This window comes from Ovis aries, chromosome 22 (assembly GCF_016772045.2).
Source record: "Ovis aries strain OAR_USU_Benz2616 breed Rambouillet chromosome 22, ARS-UI_Ramb_v3.0, whole genome shotgun sequence".
Lineage (NCBI taxonomy): Eukaryota > Metazoa > Chordata > Mammalia > Artiodactyla > Bovidae > Ovis > Ovis aries.
Window position 1 is genome coordinate 43,203,536 of NC_056075.1, and position 26,151 is coordinate 43,229,686.

The 26,151-nt window shown below is 52.8% G+C and overlaps 1 protein-coding gene across 13 annotated transcripts in view; it reads right to left on the bottom strand.

Annotated features, from left to right (window-relative positions):
• Positions 1 to 6,316: 6,316 nt before the first annotated feature.
• The window catches only part of CHST15 (carbohydrate sulfotransferase 15), an 80,249-nt gene continuing 60,414 nt past the window's right edge, over positions 6,317 to 26,151 (bottom strand). For all 13 annotated transcript variants that reach the window (XM_027960534.2, XM_042238833.1, XM_027960532.2 and 10 more), the window contains 3 exons: positions 16,946 to 17,102; positions 10,635 to 10,782; positions 6,317 to 8,730 (listed from right to left, as the gene is read on the bottom strand). In XM_027960534.2, coding sequence (XP_027816335.1) covers positions 8,540 to 8,730; positions 10,635 to 10,782; positions 16,946 to 17,102 — 496 coding nt within the window. In that variant the 3' untranslated portion in view covers positions 6,317 to 8,539. The remainder of the gene's footprint in view (positions 8,731 to 10,634; positions 10,783 to 16,945; positions 17,103 to 26,151) is intronic.

Here is a 26,151-nt window from a genome sequence, read left to right on the forward strand (position 1 = left end):
CCGCCCCAATCTCTTCTCCAGACACTTTCTCTGCAAAACACGTTGGGCATGGAAGCAGCTTGGGGAATGTGGCAAGTTCTCAAAAGGCAATAAAATCGCAGATCTGAGGCCCCTTGCAGTCCTCCAGGTCCCCCACACTGCTCAGAAGTTGGGGAAACCAGGGTTCGGAGAAGTCAAACCACTTGCTCAGGGTCATCCAGATCACCAAGCTCCCAGTTCAGTTCTCTCTCCAGGCGCTCTTGGCCTTCCTCTCAGGAACATCGCTCCATGGCTGGGTATCTGAGGGTGGAGGAAGGAACAGCCTGTGTGTCCCCAGGATCCACTGTCTGGACGGGAGACAAAAACACGAGTGACTACCGAGTCACGTGGAAAGCAATCAGCGCCACACTAGACAGAGGTGAGACAAGAAGGGGAAGAGTCCACAAGCAGGTCAGGAGGTGGGAGACGGGGTGGAACCCAGGAGGCCATCATGGAGGAGGAGGTAATGCTTGCACTTGGCCTTGGGGTGGGGGGGAACGAAGTTGACTCAGTTGAACAATGGGGAGGGTGGGCACTCCTGGTGGCACAATGGCTCAAGCAAAGGCAGGGAGACAGACCATGTGGAGCAGAGGTGAGGTGTGTGCTCTCTTTGGGGAAGTTGGCCGGCAGCCTAAGGTCCGTGCAGGCTGCCTTTGGAACTGGAGGCTGGCGTGGCTTTGGAATTTGCCTGAATTCCAAATCATGTTGAAAGTGTAGAAAAATGGCAGTTTCTCCAGATTATCTCATGTGGAGGTGGGAGTAAACAAACGATCTCCATGGTGACCGTGGGGAGGCCAGCCCGAGGAGGGAAGCGGCCACTCCCCATTCCTTACCCGTGACTCGAACCCACAGCGCCGCAGGAGTTGCTGGCCACAGGGAACACTGAGGGCCCCTTACTAACCTCAGAACTGGCAGGATGGGGGCAACCCGCGATTCCTGGGCTCTGAGAAAGCTTCAGACCATGAGATGGAAGGGCCCCTGGAGCCACCGGTCCCTCCTGTTCAATCCCCTAAAAAAGTCAGGGGCTCAGCACACACACAGCTCAGCTTCCTCCCTTCCAGATGGGTGCAGGACACAGAGGGGAGGCAGAAGGAGGGGGCAGAGGCCAGGATCAAGGCTCTGCCCAAAGGCCCCTACAAGGCTGGCAACGACTGATGAGGTGCATGGAAGAGGGGGTGGGGGCATGTCCGTTCCACTGCTTCTACAAGGAAATGACTTGAAGAGGCCACCTGGTCCTGACCTCAGTCCCCAGTGCCCGTGTCGGCCTCCCGGCCCAGACTGTGCAGAAGGTACGGGCACCCACCTGACTTCACCTGAGTCTCTGCCCGCCTCACCTGCCTCCTTAGAAACTAGGGAGACTTCATGGACTCAGAGGTGAGGACAGCTGGTTAAGAGGCAGGTCCTGGAGATCAGCAGACCTGAGATCAAGGACTAACTCTGCTCCTTGATCGGGGAGCCGGGGTTGGGGGGGCAGTGGTCTCGGGCTTATTAGTGTCGGCCCCTCTCAGCCTCAGCTCCCCACCTGTACAAGCAGAGGACCTCTCTCACAGTGGTGGTGAGGGTCCACGGAGACGCTGAGCACAGGGCCTGGCGCTCAGCGTGTGTTCCATAACAGCAGCATCGCTGTCACTCCGTCACCTCAGGTACTGTGGATGCCTCTCGTCTCCCTCCGCACAGACAGGTGCCTGTCTCCTTATCCCGCAGCATCCTAGCCGATGCTCAGGGCAGGCTTAGTGCTCTTGGCCTTTCTGAAAAATGCCCTCCAGGCAACTCTGTGTTTATTACAAGTCAGTTACGCTTATTCCCGTCTTTCTTATGCCAGTTGTGCTTGATATCAGACATGTGTGATTTAATAAATATAGAAACTAGCAGTTCTCAAACTGTTTGGTAGCCAGACTCCTTTACACTCTTAAAAATTAGTGAAGATTCCCAAAAAGCTTCTGTTTATATGGTTCACATCTATCAGTATTTGCTGTTGTTCAGTCGCTCAGTTGTGTCCAACTCTCTGCGATCCCATGGCCTGCAGAACACCAGGCTTCCCTACAGGAGAAATTAAGGTGGAAAGACTTTCAAAGCCCATGAATGCGCAAGCGTGTAGTCCATCAGCTATCAGAGCGGGCTGCAGCCTCTAGAATTCATCATTTGTACTTTCAAGAGGAAATGAGAGGATAAAGGGTGAACAACGCCTTGGTATGGTCATGAAGAGTCTTAGCTTTGCCTGGTGGATCTCTTGAAAGGGTCTTGGGGTCGCCAGCATCCTTGGACCACACCTTGAGAACTGCTGATGTAAACAAATGAAATACAAGCGCAAAATATGAGTCACTTTCTGAAAACCAGGTCGGAAGGGTTGGTAAGTCCCAGCACACGAGGGGAGTAACTACACGGATGACGAAAGACTCTGCCTGCCGACGCTTCGCAAGGGCCTCTCAGTTCTCATGCCCCTTTAGAGAACGAAAACCAGAAACCAGCTGATTCAGCACCATCTGGTTTTGGCCACAAAGGCGACCCGAAACTCCAATCTGCAGACTCATGTTTGGGCAAAAGGCTTTGGCCCTTATATCAGAAGACAGATACATGAATGTACTTTAAATATTTTAAGTAAAAATCAAATGTTTAAGAACGTGTATGTGGTTAAGAAGGATTTACAGATGCTCTGAGAATTCTGACCTCACCCAGCCCATCCTGCCCACCGTGGACACAGCTCTGGGCTTCATCCGGGCCTCTGACCTCTGACCTTTGCCCTCTCCCACCCCCACTTCACACAGTCAGGGCCCCATAAATACGTGGTGAAAGAACCAGTGAAGCCATCACTGAATGAGCAGATGAGCAGCCTCCCACCCGCCCTAATGCCTGGCCCAGAGCCTCGTGCAAAGTAGATGCTCCGAAAACCCCTGCTAAAAAGTTAAATGAGGACTCTGCAGACTTTCTAGCTGGGTGTCCCCTTGGTGCCTTTGAGGCCACCGGGCAGGGCTGAGTCCAGGGACAGCCTGTCCATTTCTGTTGTGACTCCAAAGCCCCCACAGCCAGCCCCCTAAAGGCTGCTTGGTCCTGTGAGTGGGAGGCTTGGCCAGCCCAGGACTTGGAGGACTCCTCTGCCGGCAGGAGTCTCAGTGGCAAAACCCATCTGGCCGAACAAATCTGTGTCTCCTTCCCTTTGTTTTCCCCTAGAAGCTCCGGTCACCACCTAGACCCCTAGATGGGCAGGTCTGCGGAAACCTCTGCCCAGAAGACCCAGAAACTGCTGCCCTGTGCCTAAGGGTATCAGAGATGGGGCTGACACGTGACATGCAGACAGGCGGCTGGGGAGGGGGAAGCTGATGAGTGTGGGGAATGTACGCCGTAGCATGGTTAAGAGCTCTGACTTGGAAGATATAAAGGAAAACTTCTGAATTGACATTCTGCTCTTTCTTTCCAGGGATCTGAACTGTGGGACCTCAGGTAGACGGATAGCCTCTCGGATCCTCACTTTATACTTTCATGTACCATTACCAGGGCCTGAGGTGTCCGCGAGGAGATGGGGTGGACACAACCCCGGCCTTGAACCCAGCTCATCTGGCTCCAGGCCCAGGGCTGGCCCCACGCCCCCTCCCCACACTGTCCTCTTCGGGGGCCAAGTTTGTTGGGTGCAAGTCAGACTGTGCCTTTCAGGGGAAGAATGGTGAAGAAAGATGGCCCATGACTCCAGGAGAAGATGCTGGAAGCCTTCCAGCCTTATTCCCAGGACCTGGGCTTTCTCTGCTCTGGGAGAAGGGAATTTCTCAGGGAAGTGCAGGGCAGGGTCCCCCACTACCTCACGGAGGTCTTGGGAAAGTCCTGAGACTTGGGAGGCCCAGGCTCCAGGCCACGTGCTTCTGGATCTGACCCGGGCCTGACCTTAAAGGGCCTGCTCGGAGCTGGAGGTGGACAGAAAGCCCTGGCAGCCCTGGCGGGCCCCCAAGCTCGCTGCCCTGCTACCCCCAGCTGGAGTCCTCCACTGTAGGGGCTGAGGCCCCCTTCACTGCCCTGCTACCCCCAGCTGGAGCCCTCCACTGTGGGGGCTGAGGCCCCCTTCTACTCTCCTCTGTGCCCCAGACTCGAAGCCAGGCACCCACAGGGCAGCGGCTCACACCGGATAGACAGCCCTATTTCTTGCTCTGCCCGAGTGCGCGCGTGATGAACGCAGGTGCAACCGATTGGTCCCGACCCCTGGTGGGAGGACCCAGCCACTCCAAGTGGCGGACAAGGGGGAACGACTATTATTCCTCCGGGGGGCCTCTGCAGACACTGAGGTGCCACCACTTCCGTCTCTGTGGTGTCCTCATCACCTGCAGGCTCTCAGGGACAGCCACCTGCAGGTCAAAGAGGCCCAGGACCGCCCAGCCTCCGCCCTGCCCACTGGGACCTGCAGGAGCCATTCTGCAAAGGATGGGCACCACGAGGGGGCGGGGCCGGGCACCACGAGGGGCGGGGTCAGGCAACACGAGGGGGCGAGGCCATGCTGACGGGGCGGGGCTTCAGCAGCATGAACAGAGCCAAGGTCACAGAGAGGAGGCCAGCCTGGGGCCACCTTGCTGACAGCGAGGTTGCCGGTTGCTTTCCAAAGGCTTCCCTCTTGGAGGCCAGTGGGTCCCCAAGAGGCCCTCGGGGGCCAGAAGACATTCTAACCGTTTGTGTGGTTTTCAAAAGCGACTCCCATGGAAGCATGACTCACTTCAGAGCAGCTGAACTTCAGAAACTCAGAAGTGCCTGTGTGGCTCCTGCAGGTCCCCCTGGGACCACCGCAAGGCTCACTTGGAAGAAACATATGAAGGAACCACTCGCCATTCACCCTGTCTCCTCCCTCCTCTCACAGGCACTGCCTGGACAGGAAGACCTGCTGTCTCAGAACAGACACATTGGGAAGCTGGGCCTCCCTCTGCTAGGCAGATGCTGCCCACTCAGACCTGCTTGTCCAAAAGGGGCAGGCCAGTGGGCACCCCCTGCATTCTCTGACAGCCAATCTGCTCACGGGACCACCCCCTGTTGCTGACTGGATAAAGGTTCCCAAAGATGCCTCCATCCTAATTCCTGGAACCGAGAGATATGTCATGTTACCTGGGAAGGGGGCTTTGCAGGTATGGCCTGCAGACGGGAAGGAGAGCTGATCTAGCTTTAGTATCCTGCAGCCCAGAGTCCAGGTGGCGCTAGTGGTAAAGAACCTGCATGCCAATGCAGATTTAGGAGAACTCGGTTCGATCCCTGGGTGGGGAAGACCCCCTGGAGGCAGGCATGGCGACCCACTCCAGTATTCTTGCCTGGAGAGTCCCCATGGACAGAGGAGCCTGGTGGGCTACAGTCCACAGGGTCACAAAGAGCTGGACACGACTGGAGACTGGGCACTCAGTCTGAGTGAAAGTTTACACTCAGACATAGATGGTCCTCATCAGAATGTTCCCTGAGAGCTGGGTCCCGAGTGGGGGTGGGAGTGGCCTCACAGCAGCGGGGGTTTTGGACAGGCCCCCGGGGAGGGTTTCCTGGGATCCGCCTTCCAGACACCCCCATCTGCCCCCATCCCCGTCTCTCACCCGCCCCTTCTCCTCCCGGGCACAGCACCTTCCTTGCTGAGTGAAGCTGTCCCTGGCTTTGCCGTCAGGAGCTGGGGGTCTCCTCGTTGGCAGGCCCGGCCTTGCTACCCCCTCTCCCCTCTGACACACCACTGTGGGGGGCAGTGCTGGGGAGACGTGAACCCAGAGTGGGTCTTTCCAGAATTTGGGAACCAACCCAGCTCCCCACTGCCTCCAGGATGACCCAGACTCCCACAGCCCCAGACCTGAGGTGACCTCATCTCCCTCAGGCTTGCCCTGGCTCCACCTGGGGGCCTTGGGTGTCCAGGGACAATGACATGCATACAGTGACACCAGGAACCTCAAACTCACAGCCCCCAGGGGCCAGGCAGGCCTGAGACATGAGGAGAGCAGCCTGTTGGGAGCAGCAGGACCTTTGATCACCCAAGCTTGAAACCTGAATGTCTGAAGACGACGCTAGGCCCGTCTGTGGACAGGGCTGTGGACCTCGCCACCCTGACTCACACCATCCGCCGGCCGCACACGGGAGTCCCTGGGAACGTCCGCGTCCTCTCTCTCACTGTCACCATGTGTGGCAAGTCCCCTGCGTACAGTGCCACAGGCGAGACGCTGAGCTCCTCCTGTGGCTCCTTCACGCGCCTGCGCTCAGTGGAGATGCTCCCATGGGTGCTGTGACGGCTAAGGAGGAAGGGCGTGCCCTCTGGGGTCCGCATCTAATTACGATCAGTATTTACAAAAAGACAGCACATCGGTGGTTCATGAACACACCTTAACGCGACGAAGGGGGTACAGTTTAATACAGTCGGATGCACAGCTTTGGGGACACAAAGTAACTCGGGTCGTGAGAGAGGCTCTGATTCGCTTTGGTTTGGGATGATGGGCTCAAGGACCACCGCTCGAAACAGCAGCTCTGCTGTCACAAGGAGAGGGGCCTCGCACGCGAGAGCAGAGGAAAGCAAAGGCGGCGGACAGCCCTTTGGAGAAAGGCCCCTGGAGAAACCGGGTCCCCGCAGACAGTGCTGACTGGCCCCCAAGGATGGGCCTGCGTCTGTAGAAAGATTTGTATAATAAACCAAATAATATTGGAAGTAAGACTTTCGGTTACACTTCTGTAAGAAGCAGAATTACGCTGCATGTTGTTCACATGCGTAGGGGTGCGTGAGCAAAGTCCTTGTGACCACGGTTGGGGCCGAAGAGCAAAACGTGGGCTGAACCTGACAGGCTGTTAAAGAACTGGCAGAGAAAGGAACCCATGAATGGTGGTTGAGTCCAGAGCAGAGGGGGCTGACAGGCAACAGAACTGAAGGGAACCCACTGAGAAACACACGCACGCACCCACACACGCACACCTGTACTGCCAATAAATACACACGAATGCGCCAGTGATATCTCCCTACAGAACCTCGTGCTCAGGCCACGTCTCCTGTGGGCTGCTGCTCCGAGTGCCACGGGGAGAGAGGAAGAGGGGGCCTGTCCCTGAAAGTGGGAGTTCGGGACCCGGGCTCCTCCACAGCGGAAACAGCCCGGGCATGGGCGAGCCCACCGCGCGCCTTCAAGTGGACAGAGCATCCCACCTCCGACGGCAGTAGGGATGGGACAGCTGAGTGAATCCTCAGCCCCATGAGTGGCGGCTGCCCATGGAGGTGTTTGCACTTTCTGACTGGTAGTGTGCCCGGCACCTCGACCTGGAGACCTCTGACTCGCAGAAGCTTCCACTGACAAACCACGTGCCTAGCTTAGCTGGGGGTCCCGCCTTGGGGCTTGTGTGCAAGGACAGTGTTCAATCTTTCCCATCACCTCCAAGAAACAGCAAGACCGTCAGCGCATCTGACAGCAAACCAAGCTGCCAAGTGGCCCAGAAAGTTCTGTCAAGGATCTGCTCCCGGCTTTCTCGTATGGAATCCCAGCACAGCTCGTCTGGCCCAGGCAGAGCTCACGTGCGTATTTCTGGATCAGAAACGGGCATTCTGCAGTTCGCTGGGTGAGGAAGGCCCTCTGGCCACATATGGAGGAGAAAGTGGTAACAAGATCACTAGAGAGGAAGGCAGAGCAGTGGAGCCTGTGGCCCCCAGAACTAAAACCTCCCAACGCAGGCAGCTCTCTGAGGCCCTCAGGGGCACAGCTGGGGCCAAGGTCCATGGAAAAATCCGTATTCCTTCAAGGTGCTCAGTCTGGCATTAACAGCGACCATTTCCCTTCTGATTTTAAACTGAATATATATCTTCAGTTAGAAACTGACAAAAAAAAAAAAAACCTCTTGAGAAAACATCTAGATGGACAGAAAGAGAGAGCTCCAGCCAGTGAAATGCAGAAAGTGGTTTGTTTTAAATACATTCGCTTTCTTTTTAAACATAAGTAAAGTCCACGAGGACAGAAGGGGAGGAGGTCCGAGACAGGAATGTGCTACCCAAAATTGGCTTGTGTCTTTTTTCTCGTAAATAGTGAAGTTGATGGGGTTTATATCTGAAGAGACAGAAGGGCTGACTTTGGGGTAAAAGGCAAAAAAAAAAAAATGAAATGAACCTCATGATTCTCCATGAGAATCCATTCTCCACCATCATGAGGTTTAGTGACCTGAACAGAGGGTTGTGAAACTGAATGTGTAGTGTGTATCCTGGCCCTCCCTGGGCTGGGGCCTCCAGCGGATCTTGGAATCATCAAAGCCCAGACTCCACACCCAGCACCCTCCTGCACCCCCGCCCAGCACCGGCCTGCCTCGTCCTGGAGCCCAGACACTCTCAGAGCAGAAGGGGACCCCTTTCCAAGTGGACTCTCCGACAGCCTCCATCCGAGGCTTGGCGATGGGTCCTTGCTGGGCTGTGTGACGTCACAAAGGATTCGGAACCAGATTCCAGAAATACGGGCCCAGGGAGGGGGATCTCCTCCAGGCTCTGAGCACAAGAGTTCCCCACCAAGAGAGACCTTCAGACCATGGAAGTCACGGAAACCGCAGCCCTGCCGGCTCCGGGAAGCCGGTCTCACGTCTTCCTCCACAGGAAGGCCTCATCAGCGAGGACCTGTGCCAGCCGGGCATTGAAAGGCCCGTAGAAGTCCCGCAGAAGCCTCTGGGTGACCGGCCACATGGGCCCCAGATCCCGGTCCTCGGGACGCCGCGTGTTGGATGCCGGGCTCTTGGTCATCAAGGCCTCTTGCTTCTCACTTAAGGGTCCTGGAACACAAAGGAAAGAGCCAGTGAGGCAAGTGAGGGGCGTAAGAAACTCTGATGAGAGAATCCGGGCCATGCTTCCTGGGGAGTCAGGAGGTTCCCGTAAGAATGTGTATGGAGATTCAGATTCTTTGGCTGGATTCATTTCGGACTTGCTGAGGGAAAGGGAAAAGTGAAAGTGAAGTCGCTCAATAGTGTCCGACTCTTTGTGACCCCGTGGACTGTGGCCTATCAGGCTCATCTGTCCATTGGATTTTCCAGGCAAGGGTACTGGAGTGGGTTGCTATTGCCTTCTCCAGGGGATCTTCCTGACCCAGGGATTGAACCCGGGTCTCCCGTGCTGTAGGCAGATGCTTTCTGCGTGGTCTGGTGGATTACCCGCCCTGGAAGCACAGCTGGGTCTCTGGGCGCAGCCTCGCCTCCTAGTTTCACTTCCAAAGCCCCCTAAAGAGGAGCTGGCCTGTGCCTGGACAGCTGTGGCCTGCCACACGCGGCCTCTGCACGGAGATGCTCTGCAACCAGCCACTCGAATTCTGCCTCCACCATTTCCACTCCAGGCCTCTGCAGAGGGCCTCGTGGTGGGGCCATATTTCACCCTGTGTGTCCTGCTGTGCAGTCATCGTGGGGGGACGGGTGGGGGCCACCCATGCCCAGGGACCACCCTCCACTGGCTGAACCTCCAGCTACAGCAGGGGTGTCCATGGGGAGAGGCCCAAGAACAAACCAGCAGGTGCTGCCTCCCAAGGGTGCCGCCTCCACCCCGAGCCCTCAGGACCTTAAGCCTCTCACTGGCTTAACCTCTAGAATCCCTGCTCAGCCTCTGTGCCCCAGGGCTCTTGGGGTCAGGCTGAAGTCCTGAGCCCATGCACAAAAACTACACCCCAGTATCCCTGGGTTACGTGACAGGGAAGGAACAGACTGGCCTTTGCCATCGTCCATCTTAGGAACCAAAGACGAGTCACTGAAATGTGCCAGAGTCTGCAGGTGGCCCAATCAAAGGAAAAACGGTTCCAGGCCTTAAAAGGAAAAAGCAATCACACTCTATCACATTACCAGGTCTCTGAGAAAAGAAGAAAGGAATCAAATGACACAAGGGCCCTGAGTCCCAGCGGTGGGCAAATGGATTTCAGGAAATATTCAATTGACAAAATTCCCAGGCAAGCTCATCAGACAGGGCTGCAGGGGCGTCTGGGTGGGCGTGGGGGAAGAATGCGCAGGTCAGCCCAGCCTCTCGAGGGGTCCTGGATGCCGCCCGCCGGGGAGCACTCTGCACCCGCGTACACGCCTCTACCAGCCATCACTGGGGCCAGCGAGTCGGCCTGCTACCACAAAGTGCCACTAGGGACTCGAGGGGACGGTCTCCTCTGGGTGGGAACAGGGTCCTTCACCCTGGAGGCCCAGGAGCCCAAATCTGGCCACGTGGCACTGCCTCCAGGGGTCCCAGCAAAGCAGGGACAACCAATGACCTGCCCATCCCATCCTCCAGGCCCTATGGCCTCTGCAAGACAGTTCCAGCAGTCAGGACACCCTGTCCATCCTCATGGCACACCACTGCTTCCAAGATCCCTTCAGCAGCTGGGACCCCCAAGTCACGTGTAAGGATTTCACGTGTATGAGGATGCTAAATTACTCCTCGCCCGTGTCACCCTGGCACTAGGCGATTCAAGCCTTGCTTCCTCCTCTCCTTCCACTGGACCGTAAGCTCCCAGATGAGTGGCAGTCTCTTCCTCCCCACACTGCGCACAAGGCCCCATCTGGAGCTGGTGCTTCACCAACAGGCGCTGATCTGTGGGTCTCCCAGCCCAGGCCCACCCTGCTCAGGCTCACAGAGTCTGCCTGGGACCCAGCAGGTCAGTGTCCATGGAACTCGCGCCCTGCTCTGTGGGTGTCCGGCTCGAGATTCATACCAAGGCTGAGGAACTGGAAGACCCTGTGCATGGTGTCCTTGACATTGGAGGCATGGTCTTCCAGGCGGAGGATGAGGAACTGCTCCTTGTTAAAGACAGTGAGCCAGTCTAGAAGGTACACGGCGTACAGCCCAACCTGGAGCCTCACCTAGGACCAAGCAAGAAGGCGGGCGTTAGTTCACGGTAATTCCTCCAAAACCGTAGATGCTTTTCTATATGCACTACACATTATAAACCAACAGCGAGAGGAATCCCAGCAAACAACTACCTTCAGAAGTTGGATTTTTTATGTGGACCGAAATGCTGGACTGGATGAAGCACAGCTGGAATCAAGACTGTTGACAGAAATATCGATAACCTCAGATATGCAGATGACACCACCCTTATGGCAGACAGTGAAGAAGAACTAAAGAGCCTCTTGATGAAAGTGAAAAAAAAAAGTGAAAAAGTTGGCTTAAAACTCAACATTCAGAAAACTAAGATCATGGCATCTAGTCCCATCACTTCATGCCAAATAGATGGGAAAACAATGAAAACAGTGAGAGACTTTATTTTGGGGGACTCCAAAATCACTGCAGATGGTGACTGCAGCCATGAAATTAAAAGATGCTTGCTCCTTGGAAAAAAAGCTATGACCAACCTAGACAGCATATTAAAAAGCAGAGACATTACTTTGCCAACAAAGTTCTGTCTAGTCAAGGCTACGGTTTTTCCAGTAGTCATGTATGGATGTGAGAGTTGGACTATAAAGAGAGCTGAGCGCCAAAGAATTGATGTTTTTGAACTGTGGTGTTGGAGAAGACTCTTGAGAGTCCCTTGGACTGCAAGGAGATCCAACCAGTCCATCCTAAAGATCAGTCCTGAGTGTTCATTGGAAGGACTGATGCTGAAGCTGAAACTCCAATACTTTGGTCATCTGATGCAAAGAACTGACTCATTTGAAAAGACCCTGATGCTGGGAGGGATTGAGGGCAGGAGGAGAAGGGGACGACAGAGGATGAGATGGTTGGATGGCATCACCAACTCGATGGACATGAGTTTGAGTAAGTTCCAGGAGTTGGTGATGGACAGGGAGGCCTGGCGTGTTGCAGACCATGGGGTTGCAAAGAGTCGGACACAACTGAGTGACTGAACTGAACTGTTTTTTTAAGTCTTTATTGAATTTGTTACAATATCGCTTCTGTTTTTACATTTTGGCCAACAGACATGTGGGATCTTAACTCTGTGACCAGGGACCAAACCTCCATCCACCCTCTGCATTGGAAGGTGAAGTCTTAACCACTGGACTACCAGGGATGTCCCCAGAAGTTGGATTTTAAACACCACTCATGCTTGCTGCCCTGTGCAGGCCTTTGTGTCCCATGCACAAAGGATTCCCACACTCAGGGTCTCATTTCATCCTTAGAACCACCCTGTAGGTATCTTCACGACATCTCATAGAGAGGACCTGGGTGAAGGGAGAGGCCAAGGTTACGCCCACCAATGGCGTGGAATTCCTTTACACAAGACCCAGCTGCCTTTGCTTCTACACCCAGCACTCAACAGCCATGAGAAACACCTGCAAATGCCCAGCAACCAGCCACAAGAGGAACCGCCAAATGCCAGGTGCCACACAGAGGTCTAGGACCTTCAGCGTGTGTGCACATGCCAGTGTGAGCAGCGTTGTACGAAGAAGCCCTTCCTGTCCACCTGCACTTCGGGGTCCTTGTCCTTCTCCTGTGCCTCCTCTTGTGCCAAACTGAAAATCGTGTGTGGTGAAGCGTTAACCTGACTCACAGAGACGTCTGGCCTTGGTCCTTGGCTCCTGAGAGGCCACCGAAAGCCACCTGGGAAGTCCTGCCTGATGAGAGTATCTCGCTTGCCCGGGGGGCAGGGGGGGTGGGTCTGGTCACTGGACAGTCTAACAGCACGACTTAGGATGCGGGATTCGGGCCTTGCAGGACCGGTCTGACCTCCAGAAGGGACTGGATGGGTAAAGGTCAGCCAGGCGGGCAGTACGTGATGGAGCCTCAAGAAACGCTGCAGACACCAAAGGCTTGGGTGGGCGTCCCCGGCTGGCAATATGCTGCGTGCACCATCACACGTGCTTCTTCTCTCGGCTGACTTTAATCCGTGTCTCCTCCCTGCTGTAAACCATGACCATGAGTGTAACAGCCAACCGTGTGCTCTGTGATTCCTTCCAGGGAATTACTGAACCTGATGGTACTTTGGGGGACTTCCCCCGGGTTGCAAATAGTGTCAGAAGGGAGAGTGGTCTTGAGGACAGTTCCCTCTGACTTCACAGTTGGCTATGCAAAGCTCCGGAAAAACAGCAAACCCTTCCCCTTTTGCTCTGAGGTCCCCCCCTTTCTCCAGCACTCCTACCCATGTCCCCCACTCAGGGACCCGCTCCGTGTCCGGCCTCTGGTTGTGCCTCGTGGCTTTGTTCGGGCACGGTCCCAGCCCCATGCCTGGTGCTCCCGCCTCGAGTCTCTGAGGGTGAGCTCCCCACACTGATGCCTGGCCTCACACCTGGCTCTCCTCGTGTGCAAAGTCCTTGGCCTGGCTGGACCCCCAGCCCACCCCCTCCCACATGGAGCGCCTCCCAGTGCCCAGTCCTGGTTCCTGACGCAGACACTTTCACCTCCTACTTCGCTCCCTCTCAGCTCTACGCTGACCTCCTTCCTCCAGGGCGGGGCTAGGATCTCAGTCGGCATCCCCTCATCCGGCGGTGTGAGGCCAAGCCCCCTGGCACTCCCACGCTGAACACGGTGACGACCACAAGACAGCGAAACGCTTGACAAAATATGTACAGACACTAACTGGCTTCATCTTTAGCTATTCTTGTTTCCATGTCATTGTTCTCCTAATTGTGTGGGAGGTGGTGGAGGAAGAAAAACAATGGGAGGGGGGAAAGCTGTCTCCAGAATTCATTAGCTGCCTGCAGCCCTTAGGTTGCAGCTACCTCAGACACCAGCTAGCAAAAAGACCTCAAGCTGGGCCAGAAATAAAGAGAAAACGGGCATGTGCCAGCCTCAGAAATAAACACATGCGTCGCCTCCACACAGACAACCACTGTGAGCACGGCTTCTTGCTAAATCATCGAGAGCTTTCTGTTCTCAGTCTGTCTGTCCCTCCCGTGGAGGACCAGCCTGACCAGGTTTATCTCTTCCAGAGAACCTGCCCTCAATCCTAAGAACCTTCTAGAAGGTTCTAGAAGGTCCTGCCTTTGTAGTAGGATGGGGGTGTTTTAAAGTAGCTGCAGTGGTCCCTGGACCTGGCCACAGGTGACAGCATTTCCCTGGAGTGTGTCTGTGCCTTCATGGACGAAGCCCCCCTGCGCTGGGCCAGGCAGACCTCCTGCAACTGGGTCTGCCTTCCCAGGAGGGCTGGTCAGCAGCAGAGGGACCGTCCGGGGCAAAACTTGAGAGGGCTCTGCAGGGGCAGAGGGGTGGGCAAGCTCTCCTGGTCTCCTGGACACTCTCGTCTCACTCCAGCCCCTCACCCCCCACCCCCAGCCCCCTTACCAGTCAAGGGAAGTGCCACTCACCTCGAATGATAGTTTCTGGTTCATGGAGCATCGCTGCTAACAAACTTAAGATAGTTTCATGCTACCCCTCCCCTCATCTTTCGCCAGTACCGATCAGAGAATCAAAGTGGAATGGGGATAAAAAAGAGTCTTTAGGAGAAGTGCCCAATACGTTTAAATTTTAAAAACATTAGAGCTGAGGGAGGCCTTTGAGGTTATCTGCTTCAGCCAGCTCTGGGTGGAAACACAAGAGGCCCAGGGAGGGCGAGGAGCCTGCCAGGGTCGGTTGGAGAACACCCACCAGAGCCTGGTCCCGAAGCTGGGCCCTCGCCCTGGGGGCCTGTTCCCCCATCCCAGGCCAGGAAAGAGCTGAGGAGTGCGGTGTAGGGTCTCCCCTGACAAGAGCATACCGAACCCCTCTGCTCCTCACTAGGGATTCGGTTGGAACTCTCCACCCAGCTTCTCCACTAGTTTCACAGACTGCCCATCCATCCATTCATTCATTCATTCAGCAAATATTCTAGTGCATCCTGCATGCCAGGTTACATGCTAAGCAACGGGGATGTGCTGCTATGTAACAGACGTGGCCCCTGGCCACGTGGAGCTTGCAATCTGGCGGAGGTGGAGCTAAACTGGTGAAGAACAAGTTATTTGTAACGGCCACTGTGACCCAGGCTGTTGGGAAATGAAAGGCGTGGAAAGAGAGCGAACGGAAGTCAAGATTAAAGCAAGACCCGAAGGATGAGGAGCACGTGCCAGGGAGGGGCGTGGGGTAGGCTCTGGAGTCAGGTGTCCCCAAGACGAGCACCCAACACAACCCCTGGAGGGCTGCTGCATAGGCAGATGGACCTGTCCCCCCCCCCCAACCCCCGCAAAGCTCCTGATTCTGGAGTCTGGGGCTCAACCTGAGAGTGTGCTTTCCTGACAAGTCCCCAGGGATGCTGATACTCTTGGTCTTGGACCACACCTGTGAATCCCTGCTCTGAGGCAAGAGGACCCAGCAGGGGAGGGTACGGCTGTAGAGCAGTGACGGAGAGGGAGGTGGGGAGCGGGAGGGCAGGCAGGTGGGACCGGTTCCCGAGCTCAAGGGCCAAATTCTGTGTTGATCCTTTGTGTGCGTCTTCCCTGCAAAACTATACACGCCAGCAGGGCGGCCTGGGATCCTACCTGCTCCTCTGTGCAGCTTGCTCTTAGGGGAAACACTGACCGGAACCGCCTACCCCGGCCAGGCAAGATAGGAGCCACTCGCATGAGCTATCTTAACAACAGGTCAGGAACACATGGTAAGGAATGTGGAACTAACAAGCTCCCACAAACCAGAATAATTCAGGAAGGGTCAAGAAAAGAGGAGATGCCAGTCCCTACGACCTACCAACCTGCCAGAATCCCCCTCGCTGAAATCCATCTTGGATGAGCCATGCACGCACCACCAGCCAGGACAGAGTCAGAGTGATTGCCCAGAGACAGCCTGGAAACTAACCCCTTCACCACGAGACCTGAAACTTTAAGCCGCCTGGCGGGGTGGTTCTCCTGGGTTCCCTTCCCCTGCTGCTCTCCACAGGGCCACCCGTTCCCAATAAAGTCTCTTGCTTTGTCTGCACGTGTGTCTCCTTGGACAGTTCATTTCCAAGTGTTAGACAAGAGCCCCCTTCCTGCAATGCTGTCAGATAAGATAGTCTGGACAACAAAGAAAAGGGAGGGAACACTCTTGACTTCAAACCCCATCACACCTGGGGGTTCCCCGGCCTCCACCTCAAGCAGATCTACCACTGGCACACTCAGTGGAGCAAGCCTGTGGGCCACACTCGGGGGCTGAAGGAGACTTACCACTGTGGCAAACCTGCTGAGAAAACACTTGGGACAGCCCAGGGAGCTATGCAGTGCAAAACCATCCCTTAGCTACACCATGCTGAAGTCACCAGTAACGGCTTCTTTTGCATGGGAAAAAAAAGGGGGGACAAGGAGATCAAACCAGTCAACCTGGAGGGAAATCAACCCTGAATACTCACTGGAAGGACTGATGCTGAACCTGAGGCGCCAATACTTTGGCCACCTGATGCAAAGAGCCAACTCATTGGAAAAGACCCTGATGCTGGGAAAGATTGAAGGCAGGAAGAGAAGAGGGCATCAGAGGATGAGATGGTTGGATGGCATCATCGATGCAATGGACATGAACTTGGACAAACTTCGGGAGATGGTGAAGGACAGGGAGGCCTGATGTGCTGCTGTCCATGGGGTCGCAGAGTTGGACACGAATGGGCGACTGAACAATAACAGCAACAACAAGAAGCGTATAGCTATATTCCTGAAGGCAAATGAGAGCAAAGAAAAGAGGGATCAATGGACAAAAATGTTCCATTAAGACTCAGTCGGAGAAGCACTGAAAGTCACTGGTGGGTAATTTTTTAAACCAACAAAACAATCCAGCATTAGAGAGAACACTCTTAAGACAATCAAAGAGTCGGGTCCTCGTGTCTGCCAGTCCTAATTGCAGGGTGTGTTTCCGAGCCTTGCTAAATAATAATCTTCCTAAATGCACCCTCTTTCTTTCGCGCGGGGGGAGGGGGAGGGGAGTGAGCATTGCATCTGAGCCATCAGTGAGGAAGAAAGCAGGGTGCCAGCTGAAAGGGCCCATCAGCTTTTATAGTTTTTACATCCATGAATATTTGTTTGGCATTAGCCACCGCTCAAAGGCATGGGGAGAGGCATTTGCACATTAAAACGCTTCTCTGTTTAAATGCTAAAATCCCCATCCACAATGCCCTCGCACAATAAGCGCGGAGCAGCGCTTCCGCATACGCACAGGCATGGCGTTGTTGAGGGTGTTGTTGTAGACGCAGGCGCGCAATGAATAATCCAGCATGCAATTTTCAAACAGCTGCAGAGCTTCTGTCACTTTTTCATGGAAGTCATCTGCAGATTTATTCGAACTTGCAAAGTAGAGATAGTCGGAGTACAACCTGTGAATAAAACAGATGGATCTTTTTACCCCCAGGAATGTGAAATCGCTCCATTTGCGTGACAATGGAAATCAACAAGCAATTATGTTACCTCGTTCGGTTCATTAAGACACCACCACTCTCTTCTTCCCTAGCCCAGGAGCTGCTTCCAACCGCCCCTGCCCCGGACGATCTCCCCACCCTTCACAGGTCCACCCATGCCCTCCTGGACGCAGGCACGGTCTACACTGGCCCCAGACAAGCCCCCATTCATTTTTTCTGTGCTTTCCTTTTTTTTTTTTTTTTTTGGTCCTTTCTAGGCACCTTGGGCCGAGGCGGTTTTCACAATGAGTGAACTTTGAAACAACACCAGATTACAAAGACTGTACAAGAGCAGAGAGGCCATGAAAATTTTATGCCCTTTCCGGTTCCTATCTCCTCTGTTCGTGGCGACAGTAACAGAACAGCTGTCGCTCTGCCAATATTACAGTTCTGTGCGAGATTCCTGGCCCATTCCAGACTCTGAACGTTAAAGCAAAATTATGAAATGTATCTTTCTAGGTTGATAGGAATCTATTTTTCACACAATGTAGAAACATCTCCACCCCAGGTCTAAGGCATGCAGACATCAGTAGACCTCCACACGTGTCCACGCACATGGAGCTGTTCACCCAGATCACACGGCATGCGCACAGGAGCTGACAGTGTCTCTATTTAACCAAACTGGTCTCAGGTTCCTCTGGGCCTTCTTCCCAGCTCAGCCTTGACTCTTAGACTTTCCTTGTCTGTCTCTGCATCTCCCAGTTTTAACTAGAATCCTGCCAGGTCGATTTAGCCATTTAGCCGGACTCTCCCCTTAACGCTGCTGTTTCCTCTTAGTTAACTTCCCATCCGCCAAGCCACATCCTCCTGGACTACAAATTCCCACCTTTTCTTGCTGTATCTGGAGCTGACCCCAATCTCCCTCCCCTACTGCAAGATGCCACCTCAGTGGTCCCTACACCTATGGCCCTCAATAGTCGCCTTATCATTCTTTAACAGGAGTCAGAATAATGATTCTTTCTTTTCCCACAAATCCTTTGCACCAGGGGGTCCTCTGGTGGCTCAGATTGTAAAGAAAGTGCCTGCAATGTGGGAGATCTGTGTTCGATTCCTGGGTTGGGAAGATCCCCTGGAGGAGGACACGGCAACCAACTCCAGTATTCTTGCCTGGAGAATCCCATGAACAAGGAATTCTAGTGGGATACAGTCCATGGGGTCGCAGAGAGTCGGACATGACTGAGTGACTACGCTTTCACTTTCTCCACATATATTTTATTGTACTTTAACACTACAGATAGATATTTTCTTTGACCATGGGATAATTCTTTTCTTATATCAAATACACAAAAGAACGGGCTTCCCTGATGGCTCAGTGGTAAAGAGTCCACCTGCCAATGCATGAGAAACAGGTTCAATTCCTGGTCCGGGAAGATCCCAACATGCCACGGAGCAACTGGGCCATGCGCCACAGCTACTGAGCCTGTGCTCCAGAGCCTGGGGGCTGCAACTACTGAGCCCACGTGTTGCAACTAGTGAAGCCTGCGCACCCTGGAGCCTGAGCTCCGCAGGGAGAGAAACCACCGCAGTGAGAAGCCCGCACACCCCCGCTGGAGAGTAGCCCCCACCCGCCACAACTAGAGAAAAGTCTGAGCAGCAACGAACACCCAGCACAGCCAGAAATAAAAAATAAAGTAAAAGCAAAACAAAACAGGTTATAACACTATACTGAGCACACCTTTGTTTTAAAGTCCTCAGCCCCAACTTCCCTTGTGGCCTTTACTTTTGATCCCCAGCTCCTACAATCTTAAGTCATGGTGGGAAGGATGGGTATAGCATTAAATTCATCTGTAAAACAGGAAAACTCCTTGTGCTTTCCTCATGACAAGGTAATCCATACAGACCTCAAGGGTGAGCCTCATTATCAGTTTCTCGTACATCGGTCCAGAAATTTTCCGTGCACCTTCAAATATATATCTGCATATCTTACATTTTTTAAAAACACAGACATATCAGGTTATATCAGATGGGATCAGATAATACATCTGCTCTTATGGCACTTCTCTAATTATTTAATTAGGGAGAATTTTGAACATTCGTAAAAGTAGATAAGATAACATATACACTGCAGCCAAACACAGATTCCATTGTTGTAAATTTTTTTTTCTTTCTTTCTTTTTTTTTTTTTTTTTGCAGTTCCACTCAGCTTGGAGGATCTCAGTTCCTCACCCAGGGTTTGAGCCTGGGCCACAACAGTGAAAGCCCAGAAATCTAACCACTAGGTCACCGGGGGAAACCCCAGCAATTTTTCACTTTAATGGAATTTCCAAGTTGAGAGTTTTCTACACCTCTTTTCACCTCTTCTCCTTTTTCTGCTGGCAGAGAGCTTAAGTCTTTACCCTTTTTTTTTTTTTTTTTTTTGGTTTTTCAACACTTCCCCCTTTGTTTCTGTCTCATGCCTTTTTCAACACACACGTCCTGCCCTCCTCCCTGCCCCGCCCCGCCCCATGCCCAACACCCTTCATGCACACTCAGCCCCGGGGCTGCCAGGAAACCAGGCTGATGCAGACTGGCTCCCTGCTCAGCGCTGGCCTGCCTCTGGCCCCCTCGGCTCCATACTTTCTATTCTCCCAGCATCTCCAACCCGGCTTCCCTCTTTCCAGTGAAGGAAACAGCAGATCTCACTAGGGTCCCACAGGTCTGGGGACTGTAGCTGTGCACCGCTGATTGCACCCACGGCTTTCTTCTGGCTGTTGGCCTCCCTCATCCCCCTGCAGAGATGGCAGTGCCCTGGGGGCACAGGTGGGCTGCAGACACCCCTTCTCCAGCTCCCACCCCTCCCCACTCACTAGTGAAAAGAAAAGAAAGTGAAGTCATTCAGTCGTGTCCGACTCTGCGACCCCAGGGACTGTAGCCCATCAGGCTCCTCCATCCATGGGATTTTCCAGGCCAGAATGCTGGAGTGGGGTGCCATTGCCTTCTCCAGGGGATCTTCCCAACCCAGAGATCAAACCCAGGTCTCCGGCATTGTAAGCAGATGCTTTCCCATCTGAGCCACCAGGGAATCCAAAGATTTTCTGACAACTAGAGCAGCTTCTCAGGGACCAATTGTCTTCCCCTCTGGCATTTGGCACAGTGCCTTCTGCATGCTGCTAAGTCGCTTCAGTCGTGGTCGACTCTGTGTGACCCCATAGACGGCAGCCCACCAGGCTACCCCGTCCCTGGGATTCTCCAGGCAAGAACACTGAAGTGGGCTGCCATTTCCTTCTCCAATGCATGAAAGTGAAAAGTGAAAGGGAAGTCGCTCAGTCGTGTCCAACTCTTAGCAACCCCATGGACTGCAGCCTACCAGACTCCTCCATCCATGGGATTTTCCAGGCAAGGGTACTGGAGTGGGGTGCCATTGCCTTCAGGCTCTTTAGAAATCACCCACTGCCAATGTCCAGGGAGAATACCTCGGAGAAGTAGTGAGGTGTCTGGAATCTGCCCACAGATTGCCTAGAATCCATGCACACACACTGGAAGGAGAGTGCTTGTACGTCTCAGCCTGGTCAGCCACACCTCCAAAAGGACTTGCTTCAAGACTAATCCTGAGAGATGCTCAAGCACTGGCAATTAGCTCTTCCCCCAGATCCATGTTCAGCCACGTACACGACCCCAATGACACTGCGCTTGTTGACTACAGGTGGCCCCCACATCAGCTGTGCGGTTTTCCCTCTTCAAACACGGGACCTCCATCAAGACTGAAACATGGCACCTGTCCCCGCAGGCTCAGCCACAGCGTAACTGAAGAGCTGATGAATAAATGCCTGAAATCAGATTTGCGTGGAGCTCAAAGTACAGTTGGGCGGCACACACCTGGGCGCCTTGTAGCAGCGAGCTTGTTGGAGGCCCCTCCGGGCTCACGCCGTTTCCTATGAGTGCTGCCAATTTACAGATTTGCCCAAGAAAGATGCCGGGGGGTAGTGACCAACACCTCTGAGACTGTCATCAGAATCTGGACTTTAATAGGAAGCTCAAGTTTAGAGTCATTAGCAAGACCTCCCACACAACCATCTGAATCGGTCGGTAGAACTGGAATTCTATCACATCGACTGCCATCTAAAATCCCAACTCTGCACTCAGGCTTTCCACAGTGAGTTTATTTTGTGGTAATGACGTTTCTTGTAGACGGGTGGCTCATAAATAAAATAAGAGTCTCTAAAACCTGGCTTAATTTTAAACACAAAGTAACTTCATGAAGAATCTGCTGACTCCATACAATTCTTTAGAGACCCAGCAGTCACTCCGGCAGACAAACCGGGACATGTCCTCAGGTCCAGCCGCGCCAGTCCAGCCCCGCCCAAGTGAGAAGACTGATTTTCATCTGCCTGGGGTGCAGTGAAACGAGCTCAGGGCCCCACCTTCTGTGAATCAGGTTGGTTCATGGTCCTTAGTATCAGGCCAGGCCCACTTCCTCGGCAGGGTGAGGGGAGACTTCTCCTTCCCCTCAGTCCCCCAGGGACCCTGAATCTGCTCACAGGGTGGGCAGCGGGCTTCCCTGGAGCCCACACACATGCCGAGATGAGTGTCTGTAACAAGTCCTCCACACCCTATTTGAGCAGAGAACCTCCCTGCGCCCGTTTGGAGTCTACAGATGTCCTGAAAGATGCCCAGCTCCTGACCACCGGTATCTGCGAATGGGATCTTATTTCAGCAATAGGGTCTCTGCAGATGTCATTATGGTAAAGACCTCCAGGTGAGAACGGTGGGCCCGAAATCCAAGGACTGGTGTCCCTCTAAGGGGCGAGGACATGGACACATGGGGAGGAGGCCACGTGAAGACAGAGGCAGAAACTGAAGTGTTACCTACAAGGTAAGGATGCCAGGACTGCAGAAGCCACTGGAAGCTGGAAGACCAGTGGAACAAACCCTCCCTCAGAGCCTCCAGGAGGAACTAAACTCGCCACCACCACCTTAACTTCGACCTCTGGCCTCTAGAACAATGAGAGAATAAATGTCTGTTTTTTCAAGCCAGCTCATTTGTGATGATTTGTTACAAGAGCCCCCCGAGAAACTAACAGACCTGAAACCAAATTCCTGAGGAGTCATTTCTGCCAGCACCTGTCTCTCACCCTGAGACTCTCGAAGGGTAACCTGCCTGTGCAGGGGGATGACAGCCATGTGGCCAGCTCCTCCGCAAAGAAAGAAGAAGGAAGACGAGCGACACAAGACCCTTACTTCCCCAGAGGGCTCTATCTGAGTACCCATGAAGAATCAGGGGTAAGACTGTCTTGAATAAACAATACTATGATTTTCCCAGGTGGGCTTCCTAGGCGGTGCTAGTGGGTCAAGGATCTGCCTGCCAATGCAGGAGACACAGGAGTCAGACCTTGGGTCCATCCTTGGGTCGGAAGATCTCCTGGAGGAGGGCATGGCAACCTGCTCCAGTTGCCTGGAGGATCCCACGGACAGAGGAGCCTGGTGGGCTACAGTCCATGGGGTCGCACAGAGTTGGGCACGACTGAAGCTACTTACACAAGTGTGTGATTCCCCACAACTACTCTCTGGGGAGAAAGTCAGATAATGATTTTGGAAGAGTGCCAGTAACTTGGATGCATTAAGACAATTCAAAAAACGTTGAGAAAGAGAGCAGATATATCAAGAATAAGGCTCCAAACGCACCTCAAAACACCGGAGCAGGACACTATGGACCATGTCCTCCACCTGCCTTTGTCTGTAGGACAACGTTCAGTTCAGTTCAGTCGCTCAGTCGTGTCCGACTCTTTGCGACCCCATGAATTGCAGCACACCAGGCCTCCCTGTCCATCACCATCTCCCGGAGTTCACTCAGACTCATGTCCATCAAGTCCGTGATGCCATCCAGCCATCTCATCCTCAGTCGTCCCCTTCTCCTCCTGCCCCCAATACCTCCCAGCATCAGAGTCTTTTCCAATGAGTCAACTCTTAGCATGAGGTGGCCAGAGTACTGGAGTTTCAGCTTTACCATCATTCCTTCCAAAGAAATCCCAGGGTTGATGTCCTTCAGAATGGACTGGTTGGATCTCCTTGCAGTCCAAGGGACTCTCAAGAGTCTTCTCCAATACCACAGTTCAAAAGCATCAATTCTTCGGCACTCAGCCTTCTTCACAGTCCAACTCTCACATCCATACATGACCACAGGAAAAACCATAGCCTTGACTAGATGGACCTTAGTCAGCAAAGTAATGTCTCTGCTTTTGAATATACTATCTAAGTTGGTCATAAATTTTCTTCCAAGAAGTAAGTGTCTTAATTTCATAGCTGCGGTTACCATATGCAGTGATTTTGGAGCCCCCCCAAAATAAAGTCTGACAGTGTATCCACTGTCTCCCCATCTATTTCCCATGAAGTGATGGGACCAGATGCCATGATCTTCGTTTTCTGAATGTTGAGCTTTAAGCCAACTTTTTCGCTCTCCTCTTTCACTTTCATCAAGAGGCTTTTTAGCTCCTCTTCACTTTCTGCCATAAGGGTGGTGTCATCTGCATATCTGAGGTTATTGATATTTCTCCCGGTAATCTTGATTCCAGCTTGTGTTTCTTCCAGTCCAGCATTTCTCATGATGTACTCTGCATAGAAGTTAAATAAGCAGGGTGACAATATACAGCCTTGATGGACTCCTTTTCATATTTGGAACCAGTCTGTTGTTCCATGTCCAGTTCTAACTGTTGCTTCCTGACCTGCATACAGATTTCTCAAGAGGCAGGTTAGGTGGTCTGGTATTCCCATCTCTCTCAGAATTTTCCACAGTTTATTGTGACCCTTATTGTGATCCACACAGTCAAAGGCTTCGGCATAGTCAATAAAGCAGAAATAGATGTTTTTCTGGAACTCTCTTGCTTTTTCCATGATCCAGCAGATGTTGGCAATTTGATCTCTGGTTCCTCTGCCTTTTCTAAATTCAGCTTGAACATCAGGGAGTTCACGGTTCACGTATTGCTAAAGCCTGGCTTGGAGAATTTTGAGCATTACTTTACTAGCATGTGAGATGAGTGCAATTGTGCGGTAGTTTGAGCATTCTTTTGCATTGCTTTTCTTTGGGATTGGAATGAAAACTGACCTTTTCCAGTCCTGTGGCCACTGCTGAGTTTTCCAAATTTGCTGGCATATTGAGTGCAGCACTTTCACAGCATCATCTTTCAGGATTTGAAACAGCTCCACTGGAATTCCATCACCTCCACTAGCTTTGTTCGTAGTGATGCTTTCTAAGGCCCACTTGACCTCACATTCCAAGATGTCTGGTTCTGGATTAGTGATCACATCATCATGATTATCTGGGTCGTGAAGATCTTTTTTGTACAGTTCTTCTGTGTATTCTTGCCACCTCTTCTTAATATCTTCTGCTTCTGTTAGGTCCATGCCATTTCTGTCCTTTATCAAGCCCATCTTTGCATGAAATATTCCCTTGGTATCTCTAATTTTCTTGAAGAGATCTCTAGTCTTTCCCATTCTGTTGTTTTCCTCTATTTCTTTGCATTGATCACTGAAGAAGGCTTTCTTATCTCTTCTTGCTGTTCTTTGGAACTCTGCATTCAGATGCTTATATCTTTCCTTTTCTACTTTGCTTTTCACCTCTCTTCTTTTCACAGCTATTTGTAAGTCCTCCCCAGACAGCCATTTTGCTTTTTGGCATTTCTTTTTCTTGGGGATGGTTTTGATCCCTGTCTCCTGTACAATGTCAGGAACCTCATTCCATAGTTCATCAGGCACTCTATCTATCAGATCTAGGCCCTTAAATTGTTAACCAAAGGATAAGTTTAATCAGAGAAGTGAGAAAATGCAGAGACAAAGGAAAACAGTTCAACAAGACTAGATAATAGTAATGCAATCATTAAGTCAAGGACCTTCAGTCCCTCCTCAAGGGCTGTAGGTAATATTCTGAGCCGTACCCTGTTAGCTGTCTTGTAGATACTGAAGCCCCCATCAGGTGGAAGAAGTTAACTACATGATGACCAGACCATCACCATGACCTAAGCTGCTGGAATTCTGAGAACTGGCCTCCAGAAAATGGAAACGAACTGACCCTGGAACTGAAGATTAACTATACCTAAAACATTCAAGATGACGCTGGTCAGATCACCGATGACCAACTTCAAGATGACTGTCAGAGCTGACTCTGCTGTTTCTGCAAGTACCTCCCTCCCTCCGTCTATAAAAGCTCTTGTCCCCTGATTGGAGGGAGTAGGGGTGGGGAGTGGGCCTTTGGAGAAGCATCCACTCCCCCCACCCTAGTTGCCGGCATCCAAAATAAACTTTCCTTTCCACTCACCTTGCCTTTTTATTGGCTTTTGAGCAGCGAGCAGCCAGAGCCCACTTTGGGTTACAGGCACACTCAAATAACAAGTGGAAGCACAACAAAATAAACCTAAATATCCATATTTTACTCTTTAAAAACCAACTGTGCAATGATGATGTAGGGAAAAGAGGCCAACCTGGAAACTGCACAAGGGGTTTAGCTGACGTAAGTGCACAATGAATCATCACAGACCTGCAGGGACACAAGCACCTCAGGCTACATTAATGAACGCATGGCACTGAGAATGTTGGGAGGGTGTTGCTCTGCACCACCCGGCCAGGTCAGAGTCCTCGAGGCCACTCGCCTTCGGGACTGGGTGCCAGACAGCGAAGCGGAAGGAGTCACTTCATCTGGAAAAGCAAGACTCAGCACGAAGGACGCCAGCTTCAACAGCCAAAAGGCTATTCAGAGCTGGGAGGGGACAGGTCCCAGACTCCTGAAGGACCGACCCCTGGGTAGAAGGTTCAGGAAGAAAGCCGGATTTGATACAGGGAAACCTTTCTCCAACTGGGGCCGTCTGGCACAAAGGGCATGGTCCAGGCTGCAGGGGTAAGGGCCTTCCAGGCCAAGTGAGGGCCAGCTGACCTGATCCCCACCCCCAGCCCTGAGTTTTGGTGCTGCCAAGCCCCCTCCTGCTGAACCACCTCATTTTCTGACTCTCAGACCCTCCCAAACAGATGGGTGTTACATTTGGCCAGAACTGTTTCCAACAGC